The sequence below is a fragment of the Corapipo altera genome, unplaced genomic scaffold (genome assembly GCF_003945725.1).
Source record: "Corapipo altera isolate COAL_440 unplaced genomic scaffold, ASM394572v1 22, whole genome shotgun sequence".
NCBI classification, from domain to species: domain Eukaryota; kingdom Metazoa; phylum Chordata; class Aves; order Passeriformes; family Pipridae; genus Corapipo; species Corapipo altera.
The window spans coordinates 14,271,939-14,296,292 of record NW_020884886.1 but is presented as its reverse complement, the minus strand read 5'-3'; the positions used below and the strand labels follow the sequence as shown (position 1 = coordinate 14,296,292).

Genomic DNA, 24,354 nt, shown 5'->3' with positions numbered 1-24,354 from the left:
TAGGAAGTAGTAATAAAATTTGAGACTATATCACACCTGCAGAGCTAAAATTTTAGAGATGAAATATCTAACTTCTTTTTTGATAAATTTCTCTAATAAAGTATTTAAGTATTATTCTAAGTGGGATAATTGCTAACCATCTTTTAAAAAAAAACAATGAATAAACAAATAATCTTGCTTATATTCTCAAAAGCAATGTCAGCTATGGATAATGTACAATAAATTTAACCACCAATTATAATGAAAGAAAAATAAAAAGGACTATTTCATATGCAGCCTTAAAGAGCCATGCAATCCATTCCACAGACCACAAAATTGGAATCATATTATTTTTCAGGACCTACTCACCTACTTGCATAACTAATGCACCTACAGAAATACTTCCTTCAAAATAATTTTAGCAAATACTAAAGTCAGTTTTATGTGACAGCAGGACTGCCGAACGTGGTATGACTTCTACCAAAGGTGGGGCAGAATTACACTCTATATACTTGGGGATATTTTGGAGTGATCTTACACACTTCTCTCAGTATATAAGAGGGATAGAATAGTGTATCCAATATGACCTTGTACTCCTTCCTTCTATTCCAAGGAGGAAATGGCCTCTCATATGAGTTTACTACAGTAAAGGTGGTAAATATATCTGAACTGCATCTTAAGTCTTGTACAAGCCTCTGAATACAGGTGAACTCCCATCACTTACACTATTCCATTATTCAAAATTTCTACAATATTCTCTTCAGTGATTCATTTGTTACAAAAAACTTATGATGGTAGATTTTTCCCCTGAAGTCTCCGCCTTCAAAAGATAACTAACAAAGTTTTATGAACACATCACTGCAAAGGAAGCACCGTCTTACACGTGCAACCCATGAGGACTGATTTATATTGTATTCTGCCTCAGATTTTATGTGCAAATTCATGCAGGTTGTTTAAGAAGACATTCTCAAAAGCTCGTTTTAGCCTTGTGGGCCTTGACAAGAGTTAATTGCTTTTGGCCTACTACAACAGTATCAGTCTGTTCATACTTAAAAAAAATACCTTGCTCCTCTCCACAAGGAAGTAAACATGCAGTAAAATTAAAGGTTCTTTGCAATGTCTAATGATATCCACAGCCCCCCTCCTCTCAGTGTCTCGAGAGGTAAAATAATTTTGTACTGACAGCACTTATACTTCTTTTCTGATTTTATAATTTCTCTGAACTTTAAAATATATGAGTCACAACTGTGTAAGGGTACCATTTGTTTACATGGACACTAAGATACAATTTTTCATAGTGTTAATTCCTAATGAAACGTATGTCATATTCCAGTATTACTCATTTCCAAGGAAAGTAGTATACTTGTGTTTATGCTGGAAGATATCTATCTACAGCTGTTATCAAAATGCCAACAATTTTATTTTGTCTCCAGAGTGTAATGATTTATCACCACATATACTATTTTATTTAAATCAGCTATTGCACATGTGATTATGCAGAAAAGATGACTTTACGTTATCTTTTGTGGTTCTGTGAAGAAAAATAAAGTGGAGCAAATACAAAGCATAATATTTATTTCCATAAACCTAGCCACTATCTATTGCAATAAATAAAGCCTCTCCCTGAGGCATCTGAACTTCTGGAAAAAGAATCTGAAATTGCATTGACTGAGCAGTATTTAAATAAATCCAACCTGAGATAGTGACACTGTTCTTGCCATCAGTGTTTTGGTTCTCTTAAATCCAGGATCACTTTCTGCAAGGACATTCATGGTTGTCTTCCCAATAAATTCCAAAGCATCTAAGCCTCCAGATAATACACTTTTCCCCTGTATAAAAAAATGCAATGTGGTTATTTTCTTCCCACTTTATCCTAATATGAACTGTTAAGAGCAGTGCTTTTGTCAACATTGTCTTTGAATGTTCAGGTCCCTAAATTTTCTATACTTAAACTAACAATAGGATTGATACATTTGCTTTGTTCTGAATATATTTTCCAAAAGGAAAAAAAAAGGAACTATACAGATATTTCTAGTTATTTAGAAGACTTACACTGGAGGAAATGTAACAACTGTTGCCAATAAACAAAAAATTATGAATAATATCACAAAAGGGCTGGAGTACATCTCCTATGAAGACAGCCTGAGAGAACTGGGGCTGTTCAGCCTGGAAAAGAGAAGGCTCCAAAGAGACCTTCTAACAGTCTTACAGTACCTACAGGAAGGCTTGAGAGGGACTTTTTTCAAGGGCAAGCAGTGATAGGGCAAAATAGAATGGCTTTAAATTGAAAAAGGGTAGATTTAGATTGGATATCAGGAAGAAATAATTCACTATGAGGGCGGTGAGACACTGGAATAGGAGAAGTTCTGGATGCCTCACCCCTGGAAGTGTTCAAGGCCAGGCTGATCAGACTTTGAGCAACCTGGTATAGCAAAAGATGTCCCTGCCTATGGCAGGGGGTTGGAACTAGATGATCTTTAAGGTCCCTTCCAACTCAAACCATTCTACAATTTTATGAATATCACTTAAATTTCACCCAATGGCATCTAGTTTGAGGGAATGCATTTTAGATACGAATAGTATGGAACCAAGTCCATCATGAACCTTGCCTTATTTAACTGATTTTTAAAATTTTTAGCACTTGTGTTGACTCTGGAACTGTCTTTTTAAACACATATGTTTTTCTCGTGTCTTCCTATTTTTCATGTGCACTGAAGAAGTTTCACTGGCTAAAGGTTTCCATCTCAATCTGGATTATGCGTCTGTCAGATACTCAAATGCTGATGTAACCTGATATAATTAAAACCATTCCAAAGCCTCAAATGGCATTACAGGAGACTTACTGAGGCCTTAAGTGATTCTTTTTGTATCACATTCATCCCTGTGGTACAGTAGCCTCTCCAGGCTGCCTACAAGCACATTTCTCTTATTTGCAATCTTATACAATGCTCAAGTAATCTTACTTGTGTCTAGATCTCACAAGCTCCAGGTTCTGTAGCAAGTCTCAGGAATAATCTATAGGAATATCCTTCTGGCTCCAAAATCTTTGATATTAGAATGACAAGGCACTCAGAGTGAACTGGATATACACTAAAAAAAGAATTGTCCGTTTGTAAAACATGCTCCTTGGAGAGTTAGTCTTCTATGCCTTTATAGCCCAAGTTTGAAGTCTCTTACAATTTCAAGGGAAAACACCATACCGAAAAATTCAGAGGAAAACATTTGCTATGGTAATAGTGTGTAAAAAATCTTGGGGAAGAAGGTAAGACAAAAATTGATGGGGAACAGTATGATACAGGACTTTGCAAAAGCTGAAACAGAAAAAGAGAAAAGGATGAAGTGTAACACACAAAATACAAGTACAGTGTAATAGGAAAGAATTATTTTGCCTCACTGACTCTGCAAGCAGATCCCCTTCTGGGAAGGCTTATATGAAATGACAGACTAGACAGAGAGGTGAAGGTAAAGGTCAGGAACTTACAATACAGAGTTTAGCAAAAGCCTTAAAATAAGCAAATGAAGTATTTTCTTATTTTATCAGCCTTCAAAAATTATAACAAATCAGTTTCTCTGGAAGGACTTAACTGTAAAAGTTATTTATGTTTCACTTTTTTTTTTTTAATTTGATAGTTTAATTTAACAGCTATTTTGTCATGGAAAAGACTCTACACAGACTTACAACACAACCGTTTTTACTAAACCTACAACTTAAAAAATGTGACCTACAGTGAAGTTGAACCCAAAAATAACGAAAAATAACTGGAGTAGAGAGGCCAGCTAAAATGACTCACTGTGTTCTGTACAGCATTAGTGATAGCTGACAGCATGCCACGAGATCCAGATGTAGGAGAAGAAGGAATATTCTCAGAAGAGCTTTGGTCCAGAGAATCTTCTGCTTCTAATAAGAGGAAAAAAGCAGGTTACAAGCATACTTTCGACTCTGCAAGACACAAATTACAGTAAGATGTATTCTGTGATGAAAATCTTAAAATTTTGTAAATTGAACTAATTGGCAGTGTCAAAGAGTTTTGTCCAATTTCGGTGAACTTGAACTTACGTGTAATTGGTGTTTCAGCTGTAGGAGGTTCTGCTGCTTCTGAAGATGCTGAACTTGCACTATGAATTCTTAGGGTAGTTCCTGCTTTTTCCTTTACTGCTGTTATTCCATGACCTGCAGCAGAGGTAGATTTTAAATTACATGACCTGAAAACATAAATAGCAGTGCGCAGTATTCTTATACTCCATAAATTCTGACAATCAAAATAATTATTAAACTTACCTCAATTGCCTAATTTTTTCTAGGTTAATAATTCACTTGTTCTACTATATCTAGTATAATAACTGAATAGAAATTATAAAACTGAAATATAATACAAATTACACTGGTTCTGAAAAGTCAAATTTGTTTCAGTGGCACATGTTAGTCTGAATCCCTGTTTTTCAAAATGCTAAATATTCTATTGCAATCAGTTTAAACAGAAATTGATGGTCTTCCTGAGGCCATAGGGTTTGACCTCATCTGGTTTTCAAAAGTCTAGAACAATTAACTTGAAATTAATGAGCTGTGTGTGTCTGCAGAGCTGAAGTAAGTAACTTGTTCTTCAGTCTTCTGCACAGGGGCTATGTCAGGTAAGTATTTTATGAATACTGACTCCAATCCTCAAAGTTATTTCAGGATTTAGCTCCTCAGTTGCTCATTTGAGGTCAAATTCTAAAGTATCTCCCCTCAAAGCTACTATTTAAACATACTCTGTAAAGTCTGCTGATGTCAGTTCACAGAGACAGAATTCTTGTTCCTGTGGTAGCTTATCTCCTATGCAGATTTTGATACCTTTAGCTGATGGCTCCCTAGCCCTCTATTAAAATGGTCTAGTTTAATATAAAGAATAAATGTTTTTACCATTTTTATCTGAATATTTTTGACAGAACAGGATTACTTTTCTACACAGAGTTTATTTACACTAGCAGATCACAGGGACTGGTAACATCCTAGGATAGGGTGGATTGACTGGTAGTTAGCAAGGGGAGGCAATATCTTCTGTGGCAGTTTGAGCATTTCAAACTATGACATTTCCTAATCTGCACCAAGCATAGTTGAAAAATGCTGTCCTTAGAAAAGATTACTCTAAAATTGTCTGCCTATTTTGCTTCTGGATATGTCCACAAGTATGTCCATGGTATGCTTCTCTCATTACAAACAGTCCAGCTAGTACATCTTCCTTAGCTGGTAGTTTCTGCATATCAGCTGAGGTGCAAAAAGTGAACAACAAACCAGACAAGCAATATTTCTTTCCAACACAAAATGAAATACCTATAGTGACAGGATGTGACTTTTTCTTGCACAATACATTGTTACTGCATCTCACATAGAGCCGATCACTTCTGGCAGTTGGACAATCTAAACTGCTTTAACTATTTGCCTAACTACTTATGAGAAGTGTTAACGACAATTTCCTACTTCTTTGGTTGAATTGAACTATAAATAGATAAATTATTGCAGAAAAGGTATTAATACAGATGCTCAGGCAAATATCTAGACATCTGAGTTAAGCATAATGATTCATTAATGTTGCCCACACTTTCCCACAACTGTGTGCATTCTAGTAGAGAAGTTCCAAGCATCTTTTCTGAGTTATATTAACTACAACAAAATAGCCTATCACTTGCCAGTGCTCTGCAGTGTTCTAAATAAACATATACATATAAGCGTATGTGTAGTCATATAAATATGCTTTTGAACATCTGATTAAAATAAAGACGCAGCACACCTATCTGAAATGGAGTAGGAAAAAGGAAAGCTTAGATTTATGATTCTATGATTTCCAGATGGCTTGCACATCAGGTGCTCTATGAATTCAGTAATAAATATACTCTAGAAAACATATGCGAAACAGCACTACTGAAAGACCACGTACAAGAAAACTGGAGTATCTGAAGGAACACACAAAGAACAGATATCCCCTAAGGAACAGACCAGCAGAAACAAGGAATTTGTAAGCTGCATGAGGTCCTGATGTTTTACACTGAAACAAGGAGCCTAGGAAGGTAAATGCTTTTACTTGTCTACAGAAAACAAATGACTTTTGTCTATTTCATCTCATGGCTTACAAGCTGCAGTAGTACATCCAATTGTATGGGACATACCAGGTGATGCACCACAGTGATTCAAGTCATTACTGGAAAACTTCTTGCCTTTTGCAAAGTCTGTTCCAATGCAGATACTGGACAGCAGCGTACTTCTTAGTCTAATCCCAATCTCCTGCATATTTTGATGGGTACAATGAAAATGTTAGCATGAATAGATTCTGGAATAATTAATTTAATCCCCAAATTCCTAGATTTTACTTACATGACTATTAATTGTGCTTTTAAACTAATGTAATAGGTACTCCATGTCACATTCCTTTCCATTTCTTCTGCTCACAGCTTTTTAAATGAGCAAGAGAGTTCTATTCTTCCCATTGACTTAACTGACTGGACTTGCTAACATAGTACTATGGTCCTGTAATTATATAAAAAGCCCCTATGAACATCAAGCAAAAATTTCAACTCTGTGTGAAAGTTATGGATTTTCAGATTAATTTCTCATTCTTTTTTCTGTATCTAAACATTTTTAATTTTAATTTTTATGTTGAATAGCTTTCAATTGGTTCTCATAGTTTTGCAGACAAACTAGTATTTCCAAGAAGAGAGGGCACACATTTGCTGTATTGATATTTACAGACTTAAAAAAGGCAGCATTTTGGGGGCTGTGGTTACATGCACTAGAATGCTAAGAAAATATTCTAGGTCAGCAAGAGGTGGCTTTCCTGAAGTGAGCTGTATGGCACATATATTTGACTACAACAGCAAAACCAGATGAGATCAGAAGACCACAACTGAAGCAACAGTTAGATACACATGCACAAACATGGCAGAAGTACATGTTGTTTTGGAAATGAAAATTATTATTTGTAGTTTCAAAAGGCACACAAATAAAAGAGGTCATGGGAGATAAGCCTATATTTTAGAGATAAGGATGCACTGGTTTTGTTATAGTCTGTGTGGTAATGCAACTGAGCTGATATTGTAAACTTAGGAACACCTCTGACGTACCCATTTACTCATCTGTAACAGAAGACCTATGAAATGGGTTTTGTTAACCCCATGCTTTTGGAAGAAAGTACGTTTTTTCCCTTGTGTTGCTGCTTTTATTTCTCGTGCCTCTATGATTCCTTGCCTTTCTATTGGCTGGCAATCTCAACAGAATATTACTGTTCCTGTTGCTTGCTGGGATCTGAGGAAGGTTTTGCAAGCAGTGCCTAACAATGTGACCTGCCTTTTGGTTTGCCCGATCTGCTCAAGGCCAGATTACAGCACTCACAAATGCTTTTAGTCATATCCCACTTCACTGCAGGCTCTCTTATCTTCCACCCCCCAGCTTAGTAGCTTTGGATTCCCTGCAGAGCTGAAAGAGGCCAACAGACACCTCTGGGGGTCAGTTCAGCACGTCTGAAATCTAAACCGCCCTCTGTAGGAATCTCTGTCCCTCATCCATCTAGTATTCCCAGGCAACGGGAATCCCTACTTCAGTGGTGCAGATAGGGAGGAAGAGTTTGAGATATTTGTTCCTGGCTACCACACAGTCTTTGTAACCTGTGTTGTACCATGGGGCACTTCTGATGAACAGCTCATCAAAATTTAGTCTAGTAAGATGAGTGAAGCTTCATCTCGTTCAAGCTAAAGATGAAGACTGAGGCCTTAAATTAGCATCTTTCACCAGATGCTTAGTTTCCTTAGTTTCACTGAGAAACTAAGGACCCTGAAGCTGGCTGGAAGAGAATCACTCCACTACACGAAGTATAGAGATGTAGAAAAGCCAGCTGTGCTTGGGTTTTGTACACTACAAAGTCAGACCCCATTGTGCTCACTTTTAGGCTACTGTATTGGCACTCCAGTCACTTCAAGCCTGCAGAAATTTCTCTTCCTTGTAGTTAAAACAAAAACATGGGCTAGATTCACATAGTACCTATCCTATCTAATCTATAAATCTCCAATTAAGATAACAGATGAGACTTGATTCGGATCTTCTTATTGCAATGGTTAAAGGTTTTAATAATAGCAACAGGCATAAAGACTGTTACAACAATTTATTGGTTCTCAATCTCTTCTAAACTATAAGCTCATGTCAAAAGACATAAAGACAGCAAACAGGACTGCCAGCCCCAAAAGCATGCCCACAGTTCCTCCCACCTGTTACTTGCATTCTGAATTCTTAAAAAGGAAGAACTGTGAAAAAGAAGGTTGTTGCTACAGCAGCTGTGTTATTTACAAAACAGGTGAGTGACCACCATGCCATTTCAGGCTCAAAGCAGTTTTCCCTGAATCACCTGAATTTATGCAATAAAAAAAAAGTCTTCTGAAGAGATTAACTATCCTTTTTATGATCACATAAAGTACAAGCATAACACCCAGCCTTTTTTTTGTTTTAATATTGTACTTTATTTCACACAGGGAAATAGTATCTACAGAGAATGGAAAAGATATTCACCATGTTTGAATACTTTACTTTCACATTATCAGAAGCATTTGCATTCCATTCCAGACAGACGTGAACTTAAACTATGCAATGCTGATTATTACACATACCCAAATAATATCCAAGCTCATGAACACAGTGATATCTCAAGTGACATTTCACTCTGTCATACCGAGTGACAAAAAATGGGTTTTGGCATACCAGGGAAATACATACCTATGGGTGTCTGATATTTTCACATGCCATTCTGATAGCTAAGGAACTAGATGAGGAATATGCACAAGAACAAAATAATCATGATAGCAGAACATTAATTGCAAACACTGCATGAGAGAGACTCAGTTTTATACTATGAATTTCAGAGACCACATGAATGAAACAGCTGGGTTACTTTTTTTACTACTTTTACTGTGTAAGAGGTATTGACAGATGTTAGTCTTAGCCATGGCCCTAAAGGTAAAACATCCTAAACTTACACGGAGTGAAGCACATGCATACAGTATGACAGAGAACAGACTTGGCTTGGAAATGTAGCTTTTGAGCACTGTAACTTCAGCACCTTATGAATGCCGTAACTCATCCAAAACAACACTGTATATGAAAGACAAAGGCTTGTAGGAGAAAGTAGTCACTTTCATTAAGCTAGCAGACAGCTTAGCTGGAAGAAAAATCAACCAGGCAAGCTTTCAAGCATACAAGTTCTTTTAAAAATGGAAGTCACAAGCTTCCAGTACAGACTGAAAATGTATTTTGCCTCACGTATGTTTGCTGTTGCAGCTAAGCTAACATAATGGTTCTTGGCGCAGATATGGGAGGTTCTGCTCCTTCCCATGTTCTGTACTTGTCCCTTCTGCTTGCCCTCACACTGATCTCAGGTTCAAGGGACTGAGGAGGCAGAAAATGGATTTTTCTTTCCTCTGGAGTTATTCTTACGTCAGTTTAGCTTCCCAAACTGGATTACAGGGAGCTCAGAAGAGCATGAGTGCTGGCACAGGGAGAAAAGGAAACAATGCAAGGAAAAGACAAGTGTAGGACTGCACATTTCAGTGGCTACTAGCCATTAATTGGCTTAGCTCCAATGGTCACCTACTGTTAGAGGGGAGTTTTATCAACCCTGTTACTAAAATGGTGTAATGGCTGATTTACTGAAAAATACAATATAAAAGAAAGAGACTAAAATGGTGATAATTAGTGTGACAAGTTGTGCCTCCAGATCACAGTGAACCTACTTCTCCCATTTCATCATTCTAGCAACTATTTCAGTGTCTCTACTCCATTGTGGTTCCACAAGGGGAGCCTCAAATTTTTTGTACTTTTAAAAACAAAAGAAATCGCTTCACTTCATTGATGAAGCCAATTCAATAGTTTGCTTAGTGTGACATCTAGTGTCAGACCTCAAACATGGTTTAGGCAGTGACTGCTACTAATCCAAAGGCATTACAGACTCTGTTGTGTAGAGGAGTATCACAACTGCCTTGTTGTGGGGACCTTGATCTAAATAATGTCAAAATCAGTTCAAAGACAACAGACATTTTCTTTGGACTAGCTATCACCAAAATAATCCCTGGGTGTATGTGCAGGGTTAGTTAAAGAGAAATGAGATACAAATTACGTGGAAACTGCCTTATTATTAGGAACTAAAATGAGTTATGCTAAACAAATTACAACCAAGCAGTAAAAATGCTAATGTGTTTGTGAGTTCTATATCAGAGTTTGAAGGATAACAAAACTGAGATCCTTTGAGCAACCATTTCAACTCAGTCTTAAATAGGTAGCAATGTAAGAAAATTTATTTACAGTAAGAACAATCATTCACTGGAACACCTCACTGGGACTGAACGTGGTAGAGTTCCCAGTGCTGGAGGTTTTCAAGATGTGACTGGACAGTATGCTAATAATCTCATCTAGATGCACAAAACCTTTCCCACAAAACCCTGGACTAGAAGGTCTTTCAAGGTCCCTTCCAACCTATGTTCTTCTGTGATACTATTTGTTAAAAGCAGAATGTATTCGGTTAGACCTTTAAAATGTTATTTAGTCTTCAAACTGTTTCTGGTATTTTTACAAAGTACAATTTTGAAGAAAAATATAAGGAATAGTATGTATTTGTCATAGTTCACCAGACAGGGAGCTGTGTTGTACAAATATGACGACAGAGAAACAGAAAAATCACATACCAAAGGTTTTGCTGCTAAGTCTTAACTCCAAGAAAGTAGCTTTACTTATACCACTTGCTACACTGAAAGAATAAGTAACTTTACGATGGACTGGATCATTGCAAAACTATTTTCTGATGAAGAATAGGAGATGAAACATTAGTTGAACTGCTCAGACATTAAATGGAGTAACTTGAAGCGGAATAATCAATATTTAACAATAAGAAGAAAGCTATAGAAATTCCCAAAAGCTTCAATTTTTTTTCTTTGTCTCTCACTAGGAATTATCATACTGAAGCAGATATGTGGTCTACACAGTCCTACATCCTGTCTATGACAGTGAGAGACAAAAAGTACTTCACAGGATCAAGCATGAATTTCCATAACAAACAACTAGGAAATAAGCCCTCTATATCAGGAATATGAACTATTACCTGGTACATTGATTTCCTGGAACAAATCTAAGACTATCTATGTGGTCTTTCAAGTTACCTTGGGTTCAGTGAAATGGAAAAAAGTACATTTGATTTCTGCTTAATTCAAAGTCTATTTTATTTAATAAATTCACAAAGTTAGATTCAAAATTATTAGCTAGTAACATGGGAACTCAACCCTACCCCGATCTCAGGCTCAGGAAGTCTGTCTGTGCTGTAGATTCCAGGAAATGAGAAAACAGGGGGAACTGCTGCTTTACATACATCTGGTCTTAGGTACTTTCCCAGCTGTTCTTGGTCACTGCCAGAAACTAGAGAGTAGATGGGTCTTCAGTGGGACATAGCACAACCACTTTCACGTAAAATTTAAATTAAATTTTCCTTTTCCTTTTCTGCATGTGGATGCTCCTTTTCCAAGGCAACTTGATTTGTTCCAACTATGCTCATTTTTAGACTGTAATAATTTTAAAAATATACATCCATGGTGACGAAATGCCTGTTCAAAATAGACATCACACAACCTTATCAAGTCAGGCTGCCTACACAAACTTGTTCACATACTTACACTCTGTGAAGACAGTTATGATGCTGATACAGTCAGATGATATGTTAAGAAGTCAGTATCAATTAAACATGGATTTTTACTGTATATGAACCAAGACATTATAAGGCCTATATAAAAATGAGATCACATCATTAAAAAGTCCATGGAAATGCACAGAGATACAACTCTGTAAGCAGGTTTTATAGACAAAAGCAACAAACGGCTGCAAAAAGATATGTCTTGTTGATTTATCAGACAATAAGAAGGGCTACAACACACATTCTTGTTTGTCTCCTAAACTTTTTCCAACAGCATTCATCATTTTCACGCAAGCTCATGTCAGTCAGGCAAGAAAATACCTATGGCTGTACTGCCCCACTGGAAATATATACACTTGCTGACACTAAACTGATTGCTCCATGAGGCTAAAACCTCTCAGCAACAGAAGACTGTGAGATTGCCACTGCAAGCCTACAACAACAGTAACTGTTTGGTAACAAATAATCTTATTGCTCACAAATAGCTGTTTAATGGCCATTTGATAGAATACTATTTATTGCAAAAGCTAAGCAGAATGTAAATATGGTTATTTTGCAGACAAAAACTAAATAGCCTGAAAGAGCTCTGTTCCAAGAAATCCACTGCTTCAATTCTAAAAATTAACTGCAAAATTCAGCAGCATCACAATTCTAACTGATCAACTGTTAGTTATTACACTAAGCCAGATTCTTTTCAGAATGCTGTTGTTTATGGTGGTTTGAGAATGCAAGAGGCAAAGTTTTTTGGAAGTCTGTGAAAGCAGTACCCTTTATTATACCTAACAGCCTGAGGAAAAAAAAAAAAGGCAACATTTTTGGCACAGAGGTTCTTCTTCAAGTCTGAAAGACAAACGCTGAACTTTAAGGTTAAATGCAAGTTAAGAACACTTATGCAGTTCCACAGATAGTTAAGCTGCTCTTGTTCCCATTGGCCTGTTCTGTGTGTTCCCATCATTTCCCATTCAATAGCATTCCGGGATCAAATGGTGAGCCAGATGGGGGAATTTACAAACTGATCCAGCCCAAAGATCCAGCTCTTACTTCAGTTGCACTTTCCAAAATGAGTCCCATAAAGCAGCTCCCCCATCATTACATGTGGGCTACTGTTAGCATAAGACAAGGAAGAAATACATTGCTGGGGCAGAGCAGGCCTGCTCCTTTCAGCAACAACCTTCATTTCTACAAATCTAAACATATCTTAGAAACCTACTCTGAATTTAATTAGAAATGTTAATTGGTTGGACTGTGAAAGAAAAGGTAGTTATGTACTCCTGACTGTGGATGTAACTGAAAAAAAGAGAGGACAAGGAAACTTCCCTCCTCTGAGAAAGAGACAGAAACAATTTACTGTCCATGGAACAGAGGAGATAAGGAGAATTATTTAGCCTTGTACGGGATCATAAAACTAGTATCTCTGTTAAACCCATTATTTTTAGTAACTAGTAATTTTCATTCCTAGATTCATCTTGTAAAGGTATTTTGTGGATTCATTATGAGAACTGACCAGCTAACAGCTTTTTTGTTACAAAACATTTCTGTTTTGTGAGAAATTATTTCCCACTGGTTACTACATATTTGTGTCCTTCGCCTTTTGGCTGTGAGTTTTCGATGAGCAACGATTAAGTTTTACCTAAAGTCTTCACAGGGACATTTTGTACTGACATACTGTTGGAAATGAGAGTACACAAGAGGGAGTTTAGGGCCCATATTTCAATATGTTGTTCTACTCTCTGAAGTCTGGTGTGACGGCTTAACAGTTTCACCTGGTGGCAATGAAAGCTGGAATGATTTATGAGGAGTGAATTCTTATTGTTAAGGCAGAAGCCACAGTGTATAAACCACCAACATGCATGAGCACGAATCTGGGTTGCAGTGCTTTGACTTCAGAAACCATAAGACTGATAGTAATTGTATCAGATAATGGATCCTTTCTGTGAAGAAGCCACAATGAGGTTATTCACTAACTGTACAATCAAGCCTAGCACCTTGTCCATGATTTGACCCAAAGAAATATTTATGTGCTTCAATAGTTTAGGAAGGTCCATCTTCCTAATTAATAAAATCATGCTTCCCAACATATCAGGACAAAACTATCTATAAAACCTTAAGATGCAACACTAATGTGTCTAATGACACATTAAAACTATGAATTATTTCCATGCACTTTACTGACTGAACACTTACCTACTGTGGCAGAAGCTGATGACAGGAGAGACTTTCCCCAGGTACCCCAAGCTCCCCATCTACTTGCTTTAGATGAGGAGTCTGTGGCCTGTAAGAGAAAAATGTTACTCCACTGTTTAAAATTCCTGCTCTCAAAAGGCAGGAGGAAACACAAAGAACCCGTCAGCAACAGAGTCCAGTGTTTGATAAACGATGATAGATTGGATATTATGCGAAGTTCAAGCTTCTGTGCATAAGAAAGCAGAACGGAAGGCGTCGTTCACATTGCCTGTTCCTGAAAGCACCTAAAACTCCAGAGATGTCTTTACAGATGTCCTAATATTTCTTCAGGTATAAAATCTAATAAAGCCATACAAGTTTACTAAGGTTATTATTAGGGAGAGGCAGGAACCTGCCTCCTTTCTAGGTTTTACCAGAAGCCAGAGTTGGATGCTTCTCTTCCTGAGCCTCCTCACACGTGCAATTCAGTAAATGTGCACAGGGAACTAATAACAACTGAGTTCAATAAACTCAGCCAAAGGAGGGGCTGCACACCTTCTACAGTAATGTGTAGCATTAAGCAATTATCAGTATTCCATATTTAAATCATATTAAGAAACTGTTTTCTCAAGGAAGCCTCCAGTAACATATAATCCCTATATAATGCAAGTTTTATTGCAGTCAGATGTGAAAGACCACATTAATATCATACTGGCAAAGAGAAATTAAACTATTCCTAGTTTTCAAAAGCTTGGTGTTGCAATTTAATTTATTTTATCCCTAAGCAGGTTTTCTTCATATAACTCCCTAGGTTTTTGCAAAAAACAGCATGTACATGATAGAAAATTCTGTCCTTACAATCCAAGGAGGGGAGAGCTTTTACAGAAAAGAAAGTATTACTTACTGGACTGCTTTGTTCATGCAGTGTTTCTTCAGATTCAGGTTCTGTATCAAGGTTTACGGTTTCAATGCACTCAGTGGGTATGTCTTCAGTTGGCTCTTCACTGGAAGGCAGACCTTCAACTAGTTTTTCAGTCAAAGGGTTTTCATTAATTACTATGTCTCCTTCCTGTCTATTACTGGCACTCTGAGTGGCCTGTCCACGTTCATCTTGTGAAGACTCATGCAAGATCTCAGCTTCTACAAGGTGTGGTACTGATTCAGGAGGCAATACCTCATTGCTGGGCATTTCCATTACTTCACGTTTTTCTTCAGATGGGATGCCATCAGATATGTCTTCAGACATTTTCAATTCTGAATATAGAAAACAAAGTCTTTTAGGTTTCATAAACATTTGAATTACTATAAAATACACAGTGTTTAGGCCTCCTAAAGCATGGAGCCCTATGGCACATGCATCCTGCTGGCACCGGTACCAGGATAATACTCTAAATACTCTATTCACTTTGCAGGATCTCACTCAAGTATGAAGAGCAGCACTACTGTTTTCCAAAATATAGTTTAGTGAGAGAAAGGATTTTCATTTGTCTGAAGAAGTTAAATGTAAGAGCTCCCACATGGTTAACTTTTACATTCACTATTAGGTGTGCATGAAAGACCACTGAAGAACAGGATAATCAGAGCTGCAACAGCCAAGCAGCTCTTCCTCTCTGTTTCATCATCCCCACATACACAGGTTCCTACAGGCTGCTGACCAATGGTGAGGAGGGTAACACAGTGTGACTAAAACTGTGGGGATATTTATCTGTTGGAGAAGGGGCATAATTTGTGAACATGACAGGCCATGGTCCCTGGAGCCATTTCATAGACATTTATTGCTTACACTGTTTCTGCATCACTTGTCTCAAAGGTTTGCTCTCTGGGAAGTGCAACGCTTCTCACCCGCTCCTGAAATTCCAGCTGTGTGATTAAACTTCAATTTTGAAGCCAAGGTAAGCTTGTTTGAGGTACAGTTATTGATTTTTTTTCTTTTTTGAAAGTTACGTACCAGTTTTCTCTTATTTACTCCTTATCTTCCAATGTAACTTTGGAGGTATTTTGCACCACTGTGCAGTCATCTGGCTGAGGATCCACAAAGAAAAGATATGGCCATTGAGCAAGCTCTACAGTTGATTAAGGAGTGGCACTGGCAGAGTCCAAAGGACTACTGTACAGTGATTACTACCACTTATTTGTTGGCAACAACAATATACCCGGTACTCTACTCAGAAGACAACCCTTGACAGAGCTTGCAAGCTCCTGACTGTGCTGAGTTGCATGGCATAAAATAAACTCATACAGTTCTCCCCATAGATGTTGCCTTTTCATTGACTCTCATATTAATTAAATATGGCTCAAAGCTTTGTACTTGACAGGAAGAAATGAGGTTCTGCGAGACGGAAGAATGGGGAAAAAAAGGCAAAAAAGCAAAATATAACTGGGATTTAGGAGAAATTTGCCTGAGAAGTAAGTATTTAAATGAGTATATTTTATTAAAGTCTATAGAATTGTATAGATATGTGGGTTTAACAGCCTGTTTATCTCACTTGAAGGAAGATCGGTTGCTTGAACAGTTCCAAGAGTAGCGTTGGGTATCAGTGAACAAGAAAATAAATAAACAGCATTTGGTACCGCTTATATTATACCAACTTATATGAACCTTAATTATCATCAGCAAACATGCATTTACAAGTCAGAATCTTTGCATTTGCCAAAAGTACTCCATGACAAATACAGCAAATGCTATAAAATGTTTTAGTATAGGTAAGTATTGTCAATGTTTTAACAGTACGCCCTGCGTGATGGGTAAAAAAGTCCATCATCAGAGATGAGAATCCTCTACCAAAACCTCTAAAACCTGTACACACATACTTCATCATTTTGCTCGGAGATCAGCTCTGAGTGAGCCCGGGTACTTTTTTAAGAATTGCACAGACGTGTACACACGAATTTTTGCAAGACTGGGTCATCTTTGGGGACCACTCAGGCCACGGTCTCTGCAGTTGTCTGCTAAATCTTCCTTACAGGAGCAAGGCACGTAATAGCAAATTACCAGATCTGTCAGAACACACGAGACGTGCTGCACCCGGGGTAAGGAGTCATTCAACCTCTCATCCGTGAGACTATCCTGATCCAAATCAACCCGGACAACTCTGCCCAAAGGGAATTAATCTACAGAGAGTTCGTGAGGGAGATGCCAAGGCCAGCTCCGGACAGGGCGGCAGAGGAGCGCCCGGCCCGCACCGACCAGCCGGAACGGGCCGCCCTAAGGGGGCCGGCGGTGGCGGCACCTGCCGACCCTCCGCCCGAGGGGTTTCATCCCGCCTCCGAGGCAAATCCCAGCCGCCGCCGGGCGCCTTTGGGCACGGACCACCGTCCCCATGCCTGAGAGATAACTTTTCTGGCGGCGGCACCGCGCTCCCCTCTCGCTCGACGCCCGCTGTCGCTTCTCCTCCGCGGGACGCTGCGGGCGCGGCGAGCGCAGGCGACACCCCTGGCGCCAGCTCGCCCTGCCCCGCTGCCCCGCTGTCCCCCTGCCCCAGGAAGGGCAGAGCAGCCAGGGCGCCGCTCCCACAAGACCGCAGCGGCCACAGCTTCCCCCTTCCCTTTTCTCCCCCCTCTTTTCGAAATCCTCTCTGGAGCAGAGCTGTGTAGTGAGGAGTCCGCAGTGTCAGAAGCGGCAGAAAAAGTAGAAATCGCCGCGTTCCTTACCGCTCAGCAGTGCCCCGGCCGACGCGCCCCCTTCTTCTTCCCTTCCCCGCCCCGCCACGTCGGCAGTAGCGGGGGGAGGAGGCAAAGTGCGCCGGACAGCCCGGGACGACCAGCCCGCAGGGAGGAGGGAGGGCTGGCGCTTCTGCTTCGCGCTGCTTCTGGCTCTCTGAGGCGCCCGCCTGTAGCAAAGGGGCTGGTCCGCTCCGCGCCGCTGCCGAGCTGCCCCCGAGCTCCAGGCTGCGCTGACCCACAGCGGAGAGCGGCCCTGGTCGCCATTACCGCCCCTCATGGCCCCCGAGGATCGGGCTGCGGCGGTGTCCCGGCGGTGTCCCGGCGGGGGAGGCGAGGCGGGCGCCGGCCGGGAGCGCCGGGCGCGGGTGGAGAAGCGCTTCCCTCAGGCGCGGGCGGCATCCCCCGCGTCCGCGCTGAGGCGGAAAAGGGGTAAATTTTATAGAATCACAGAATATGCTGAATTGGAAGGAACCCATCAGGATCATCGAGTCCAGCTCCGGACCCTGCACAGGACCCCCCCAAGAATCACACCATGTGCCTGAGAGCGTCGTGCAACTTGAACTCAGTTGTTCAAGCATTGTTCTTGAACTCTGTCGGTCTTGATGCTGTGACCACTTCCCCGGGGAGCCTGTCCCAGTGCTCAACCAGTCTCTGGGTGAAAAACCTTTTACTCATATCTAACCTAAACCTTGCCTGACTCAGCTTGATGCCGTTTCCTCGAGTCCTGTCGCTGGTCAGTACCTGCCCCTCTGTTTTGCCTCCTGAGGATGTTTAAGACCACAATGAGGTTTCCCTTCAGTCTCCTCCAGGCTGAACAAACCAAGTGATCTCATCTGCTCCTCATATGGCTTCCCATCCAGTCCCTTCACCATCCTCATTACCCTCCTTTGGACACTCTCATAGCTTCATATCCTTTTACTGTGGTGCCCAAAACTGCACACAATATTCAAGGTGAGGCCTCATCAGTGCAGAGCAGAGTGGAACAATCCCCTCCCTCGACCAGCTGGTGATGCTTTGCCTGATGCCCGCCCCAGACACAGTTGGCCCTCCTGGCTGCCAGGGCACTGCTGACTCAAATTCATCTTGCCATTGACTAGGACCCCCAGGTCCCTTTCTTCAGCACATCTCTCCAACCTCTTGTTCCCTACTCTATACATACAACCAGGATCGCCCTGTCCCCGGTGCAGAATCCAGCACCTTCATATGGCTGGTGATTGCCCATCTCTCTAATTTGTTGAGGTCTCTCTGCAGGGCCTATCTGCCCTGGAGGGAGTTGACAACTCCTCCCAAGTAGCTTAGTGTCATCAACAAAGAGTATTCTCTTGAGTCCTGCATCCAGGTCATTAATGAAGATGTTGAAGAGCACAGGGCCTAAGATGCAGCCCTGCTGAACCCCACTAGAGACAGGTTGCCAGCCTGATGTTACTCCATATTGACTATAACCCTTTGTGCCCAACCCCTTAGCCAGTTGTGGTTATTCAGCTGTATGCTAGATAATTTGTTGTGGCCAAACTGATAATGTTCATACTGGGGCATTTTAAGTTTCAATGAGTCTAGTCACTGAGCTGGCATCAAAATTTATTGTATCCTTTTTAGAAAGTTTAATCCTTCCTCAAAAGGAGCACCTACCGATGCATGGGGTTACAGAATTAAACAACTGAGATTTAGCTTTTCATATGCTGCTTTACACCCTCGTTATCACTGTGTTTACAGGAAATGCCTCTGACAGAAGCTAGGTGGTACATGCACACATTTCCAGTCAGTTGGTGTTGACACTGGGTGCCTGCAGCCACCAAAGAAATACTGGGTTGAGCAAAGGGTTTGCAGGCTCTTGCCCAACAACCTGTGTTTTTTATCTCTGTAGTTCCTCATACCCCTTCCTCTTTTTACCACTTTATGTTAAGGCGAAGCATGTCCTTTAGGATGATAAAAGCAGTTCCACAATTTATCATAACATCATTTTTGTCAGTAGTCTGCCAAAGAAAAAAATTACTGTTACCACAGGAGGCAAAATAACATGTTGTGAATCACTGAGGAGAGATACTGTAGGAGGCCACAAAATAAAGCCACAGTTTTCAGAAATGTGCATTACAAATACCTATCATGATGTGTGACTTACACGCTTATCAGGAAAAAGTCTCTGAAGTTTCTCATTAAGGTAGGTGGTAGCAGAACAAATATTTGTATGCCTAAGTAATACGTTTCTTTTGAGGGTCTTCCAGTGAGAATTTAAGTGTCAGAGAATTTTAATTTATTAATGTTAGATGTATTTATTGAAAATGAAATCTAGAGTGGTCTTATGGATTTCCCTCTGCTTTTCAGTGGAGCTTGTGGAAGGGTAGCGTCATAGGGGAATCATGATAGCTGGAGATTGTTTTACCCATGAGAGATGGTGATTTTGACTGTAACGTGGATCTTGCGCTGTCGGTTTTGTGGATTCTGTACAAGACCATTGAATCATTGAAGTGTTAAATCATGAATGAGTTGTGGTATGCTAACCCAGTAAGGTAGGTTGTATTGTGGCAGTTCTATATTTAGATCTCAGCTATGGTAGAATTTCTGACCAACATTATGCAGAAATAAAGAAAGACTGGTTTATGTCTTTGCTGGGACAATAACCCTGTGTTTGGGCATTCAATACTGAAGTCACTGCTCTGTTTTAATTAAAAAAACCCAATGAAAACCAAACCCTACCCACTGTTTCTGTGTCCTCTGTTTAACCCAATCACAACACTGCTGGAGCAGGAGAGAGATTATTTTTCCATTCCCATTAAATGTGAATTAAACTAAGACAAACGGTACTTTTATAAACCAACCTTGATAATAACTTGACTACTGAATCGGTATATCAAAATGGAAAAAAAATCACAATAATGCATGTAAACTTAGATCATTATTAAGTTCAGAGGAGATGTTTGAATTTCAGTGTAAAACTTGCTCAGAGTACTTATTTTCATATTAATTAACAGAGACAGGAAGTTGGTAAAAAGATTAATTTTCCCCCGTTTAATCTATTGCAAAGCACGAAAACACATAGTTCAATAATAATTGAATAATACGGATATTACAGTAGTGTTGTATGTGGAAAATATGTCTGGAGGAAAGCAAATGCCATTTTACAAGCTGTCAGTAGATGGCACAAACATTTGTATAAAAAGTTTGGGCGTTCCTAAATATTGTTACTCAGTAGGATAGAATTACAGGAAGTTTTCTTTTTGTCTTTTCCTGAGTACATTTTCTGCTTTTTCGGAGAGCAGGGATTTCTGGTGAGCAAGTTTTCATTTTACTGATTTTATATGGTTAGCTAGAACTGTTTTCTATTCTACATCTTATTTGAAAATGACCCATGTTTTCCACAGAGGGTTATTAGCAAGTTTATGGTGTACTTTCAAGTGTGTGGGTAAGAAATGAGGGTAAAGTTGCTTATGTTCTTATTCAAAGAAGCTGACCAAATAGCAATCTCTTTGTATTAGCACTACACCCACAGCTAAGGGGGTCACAGTGAATTAATGAAAATAGCTTTTGTACAGTTCAGGAATGGGTCTAACTTGATAATATATTTCATCCTTGTGAAAGGCATACTTGTAACACTAGAGTTTTGTGTTAGGGTGATAACTTGTGAAGTGCATATCTTAATATTGAACCTCCATAGCTCAATATATTCTGTACATTTCTTATACGAAAGTTTAGTCAGTTTATACCAATTTTATATTGGAAAAACTCTTAAAACCTCAGTTTTGATCTCTTCTCTCGCTCTTTAAACAACAGGACAATTTCTTGCTGTGATCTTGGTTTGCATACCCACCTGGGTTGCTTTTCTTGATAGCAAGTACTTTTTGTCAAGTTTGAAGACTTGAGGACACTTGTGAATTAAAAGGAATATGACTATAAAGGATAATTTCTCCAGCACTAGCCCCCAGATCACAGGTTATGTGTTATAACAGTTTTTGATTCGGTTGCTTCATAGGATATTCTAAAGGAAGTTTGAAGGTACTCGTAAATAATTTGACTGAATGCCAGGATATAGGAATGAGAAAGAAAATAAAAATATGGATGAATCATATCTTTCTCTCATCTAGTCCTTGGATATTACTGAAATTTTATCCCAAGAAGGAATAATGATTTAAACGTAGATTTTTTTTTAATTTCTCATGAAGCTACATATTTTATTTGTTTATACATTAGTAGAATTACCCAAACAATCAGAAGAATAGGATAGAGGATGGCCAGATCCCTATTAAGGGCTACGGCGAATATAATTTTTCCAAATGAAAATCTGAAAAAGGCTGGAAAAGTTTTGCCATATTATCCAACTATTTTTAGATGATTTCCAAGCCTAGTTTAATGCATTCTTTACGAAAGAACTCAGTGGACTGGTTTTTTTTTGTTGCTGTTGTACTGTTGAGATTTCATAATATAGGTTGTTTCAGATCAAGGAGAATGTATATTTTACACCCAGTAGTGTAATTCTGAGAAAACTTGTGGAATGGTTAATGGCACAGAGGATGTAGTCCTTGAGGCTGTAAATTTAGTCCAACAAGTGATAGCTCTTTCTGCCTCATGTAGAGGCACTTAAAATATATACTCACAATTTAGCCATTTTAATATCAAGAGAAAGTTGAAAGCCAGTGCAGTCATTAATGTGTACTGTGGAAAGCTTCAGGCAATAATTATGATTAGAAAGTAATGGGATGGTAAAAGGGAAAAGGGGAAATAAAAGGATTTCAGAAATCCAGAAAACAACTTTCAATCAAGATTTACGTGTATGAAAGTGCTAACTAAGTTCTTATCAGTTCCTCTTTCGGAAGGGTGGTCTGATGGAGTTATGGCAATATCTAAAAGGAGATTTAAGGCAGCATTCACAGCTACTGACTTAAAGGGAGGCTGGCTACCCTAAGCTCCTACATTCAGAAAGAAAAAGTGACCTCCATTAGGAAAATCAAAGCAAACCCATGGTTATGATGTTTTTTCCCACTAAACTGTGTTTAAATTAGCCCTTCTTTCACAACAGGGACATTTGAGGTCAGTGACCTTAGGTCAGGGCTGGATTCTGTGTACAGAGGTTCTACGACTGGTATATTTTTGTTTAGCATGCAGATATTCCCAGTGTGTGTTTGGTGTCCTCTGTGTACACCTGACAAACTAGACGAGTGGATCCCCCACTTTCAGAGTCTAAATTCAGAAAATACTCAAGCTCAGACAAGAAGCAAACTTTTCTCTGGACTTTCTCATGGCATAAGTAGAGAACCCTTGCTCCAGTTTTCCCAGTTAAAATAAGCACCGAGGATCCAATCTCAGCTACCTAAAGACATCCAGATTTTGATTCAGACTCTTGAACCTCCATCCTAAGTTTCAGTCCAAGTTTTATAGTCACAAGTGCATTTTAAAATGATGTCTCTGAGTCTAGTTCACGTATTTCGGGAGAGAATCTCACTTAATGTACTTTCTAATTGAAGTATATTGCACAGTTGTGGGAAGCCTTCATAATACATTGAATCACAGCAGTAATTCTGTAAGTAAGCAGCAAATTTTAGTCAGCTATGAAATCAGACATGCTTTCTAAGAAACTGACTCATTATGTATTAAATACAACGTATTTACCAAATGAAATTTTCAGTGGTGTTCTGTTAATAAATAATGTCTCTCCTGAATGATAATAGGCACCTTCATTGCTTTTTGAGTCAAAGGGAAAAATGAGAAATTGGAAACTTAAAAAAATCTATTGCTCTGACGGTCCCTGCATAGCTCCTTAATAACACAATCTGGTTTTTGCTTTTGTTTGTTTGTTTTCCAACAGGATTAGAACAAAGATGGACAGATAGAAAAGTTTTGAACATCTCCAAGGAAACAAAAAGCAGTATGTCAGAAAATACGAGCTCTCTTAGAAACTTTTTTGTTTACAAGTGTCTGTTTGCATTAACTTTTTGGAACCATGTCAGCCTGTCTGTGGAAAATGAACCCCTTACACCTGTTTCTAACAGTTTTCCAGAAAATAGTTCTGACCAAAAAATCAAGAGCCTGCCACTCCTATATACAAATAGACATCAGTCCAAATCTAGTTTTGACTGGGTTGTGATACAAAATACTACAGAAAACCTGTCGTTGTCAGAAATCACAAATGACAATGTAAAAAAATTGGTAGTTTTATTATCTAATTTCAGACAAGGCTCTGAGTTACAAAATCTGACACTGACAAATGTGTCAGTGGACTGGAGTGCTCTCATGGATATTTTTCAGACTGTATGGCATTCATCCATTGAATACTTCAACATTAGCAGGGTCACTCAACTGTCGGATGTCGAAAGCTATGACTTTGACTATTCAGGTACCTCTATGAAGGCACTGACAGTGAAGAAAATTAAAATCACAGATCTGTACTTCAATCAGGATGACTTGTACAGAATATTTGCAGACATGAATATTGCAGACATGACGATAGCTGAATCAGAGATGATTCATATGCTTTGTCCTTCATCTGTTAGTCCCTTTAGACACTTAAATTTTTTAAAGAATGATTTAACAGACTTACTTTTTCAAAAATGTGACAACCTAACTCAACTGGAGACATTAATCTTGCAATGGAATAAATTTGAGAGCCTTCTCAAGGTAAGCTTCATGACCAGCCGTATGAAATCACTGAATTATCTGGACATGAGCAACAACTTGCTGCGCCACGACGGAGCTGATGTACAATGCCAGTGGGCTGCGTCTCTGACAGAGTTGGACCTGTCCTCCAATCAGTTGGCAGATGCCGTCTTTGAATGCTTGCCAGTCAACATCAAAAAACTCAACCTACAAAACAATCAGATCAACAGTGTCCCAAAGGGGCTGGCTGATCTAAAATCCTTGGAAGAGCTGA

General features: G+C 39.2%; 2 protein-coding genes across 4 annotated transcripts in view; one reads left to right on the top strand and one right to left on the bottom strand.

Annotated features, from left to right (window-relative positions):
• The window catches only part of FAM114A1 (family with sequence similarity 114 member A1), a 35,657-nt gene extending 18,061 nt beyond the window's left edge, over positions 1–17,596 (bottom strand). The window contains exons 1-6 of one of the 3 annotated variants that reach the window (XM_027642819.1): positions 17,484–17,596; positions 14,737–15,086; positions 13,854–13,941; positions 4,037–4,150; positions 3,771–3,877; positions 1,674–1,808 (exon numbers count right to left, since the gene is read on the bottom strand). In XM_027642819.1, the coding sequence (XP_027498620.1) occupies positions 1,674–1,808; positions 3,771–3,877; positions 4,037–4,150; positions 13,854–13,941; positions 14,737–15,078 (786 nt within the window). In that variant the 5' untranslated portion in view covers positions 15,079–15,086; positions 17,484–17,596. The remainder of the gene's footprint in view (positions 1–1,673; positions 1,809–3,770; positions 3,878–4,036; positions 4,151–13,853; positions 13,942–14,736; positions 15,087–17,483) is intronic. The other 2 variants (XM_027642818.1, XM_027642817.1) reach the window with 2 other exon arrangements.
• A 991-nt stretch (positions 17,597–18,587) lies between these two features.
• Positions 18,588–24,354, top strand: part of LOC113946802 (toll-like receptor 1) — a 12,712-nt gene continuing 6,945 nt past the window's right edge. Inside the window, exons 1-3 of the mRNA XM_027642601.1 lie at positions 18,588–19,653; positions 19,818–20,002; positions 23,293–24,349. Coding sequence (XP_027498402.1) covers positions 23,355–24,349 — 995 coding nt within the window. The 5' untranslated portion in view covers positions 18,588–19,653; positions 19,818–20,002; positions 23,293–23,354. The remainder of the gene's footprint in view (positions 19,654–19,817; positions 20,003–23,292; positions 24,350–24,354) is intronic.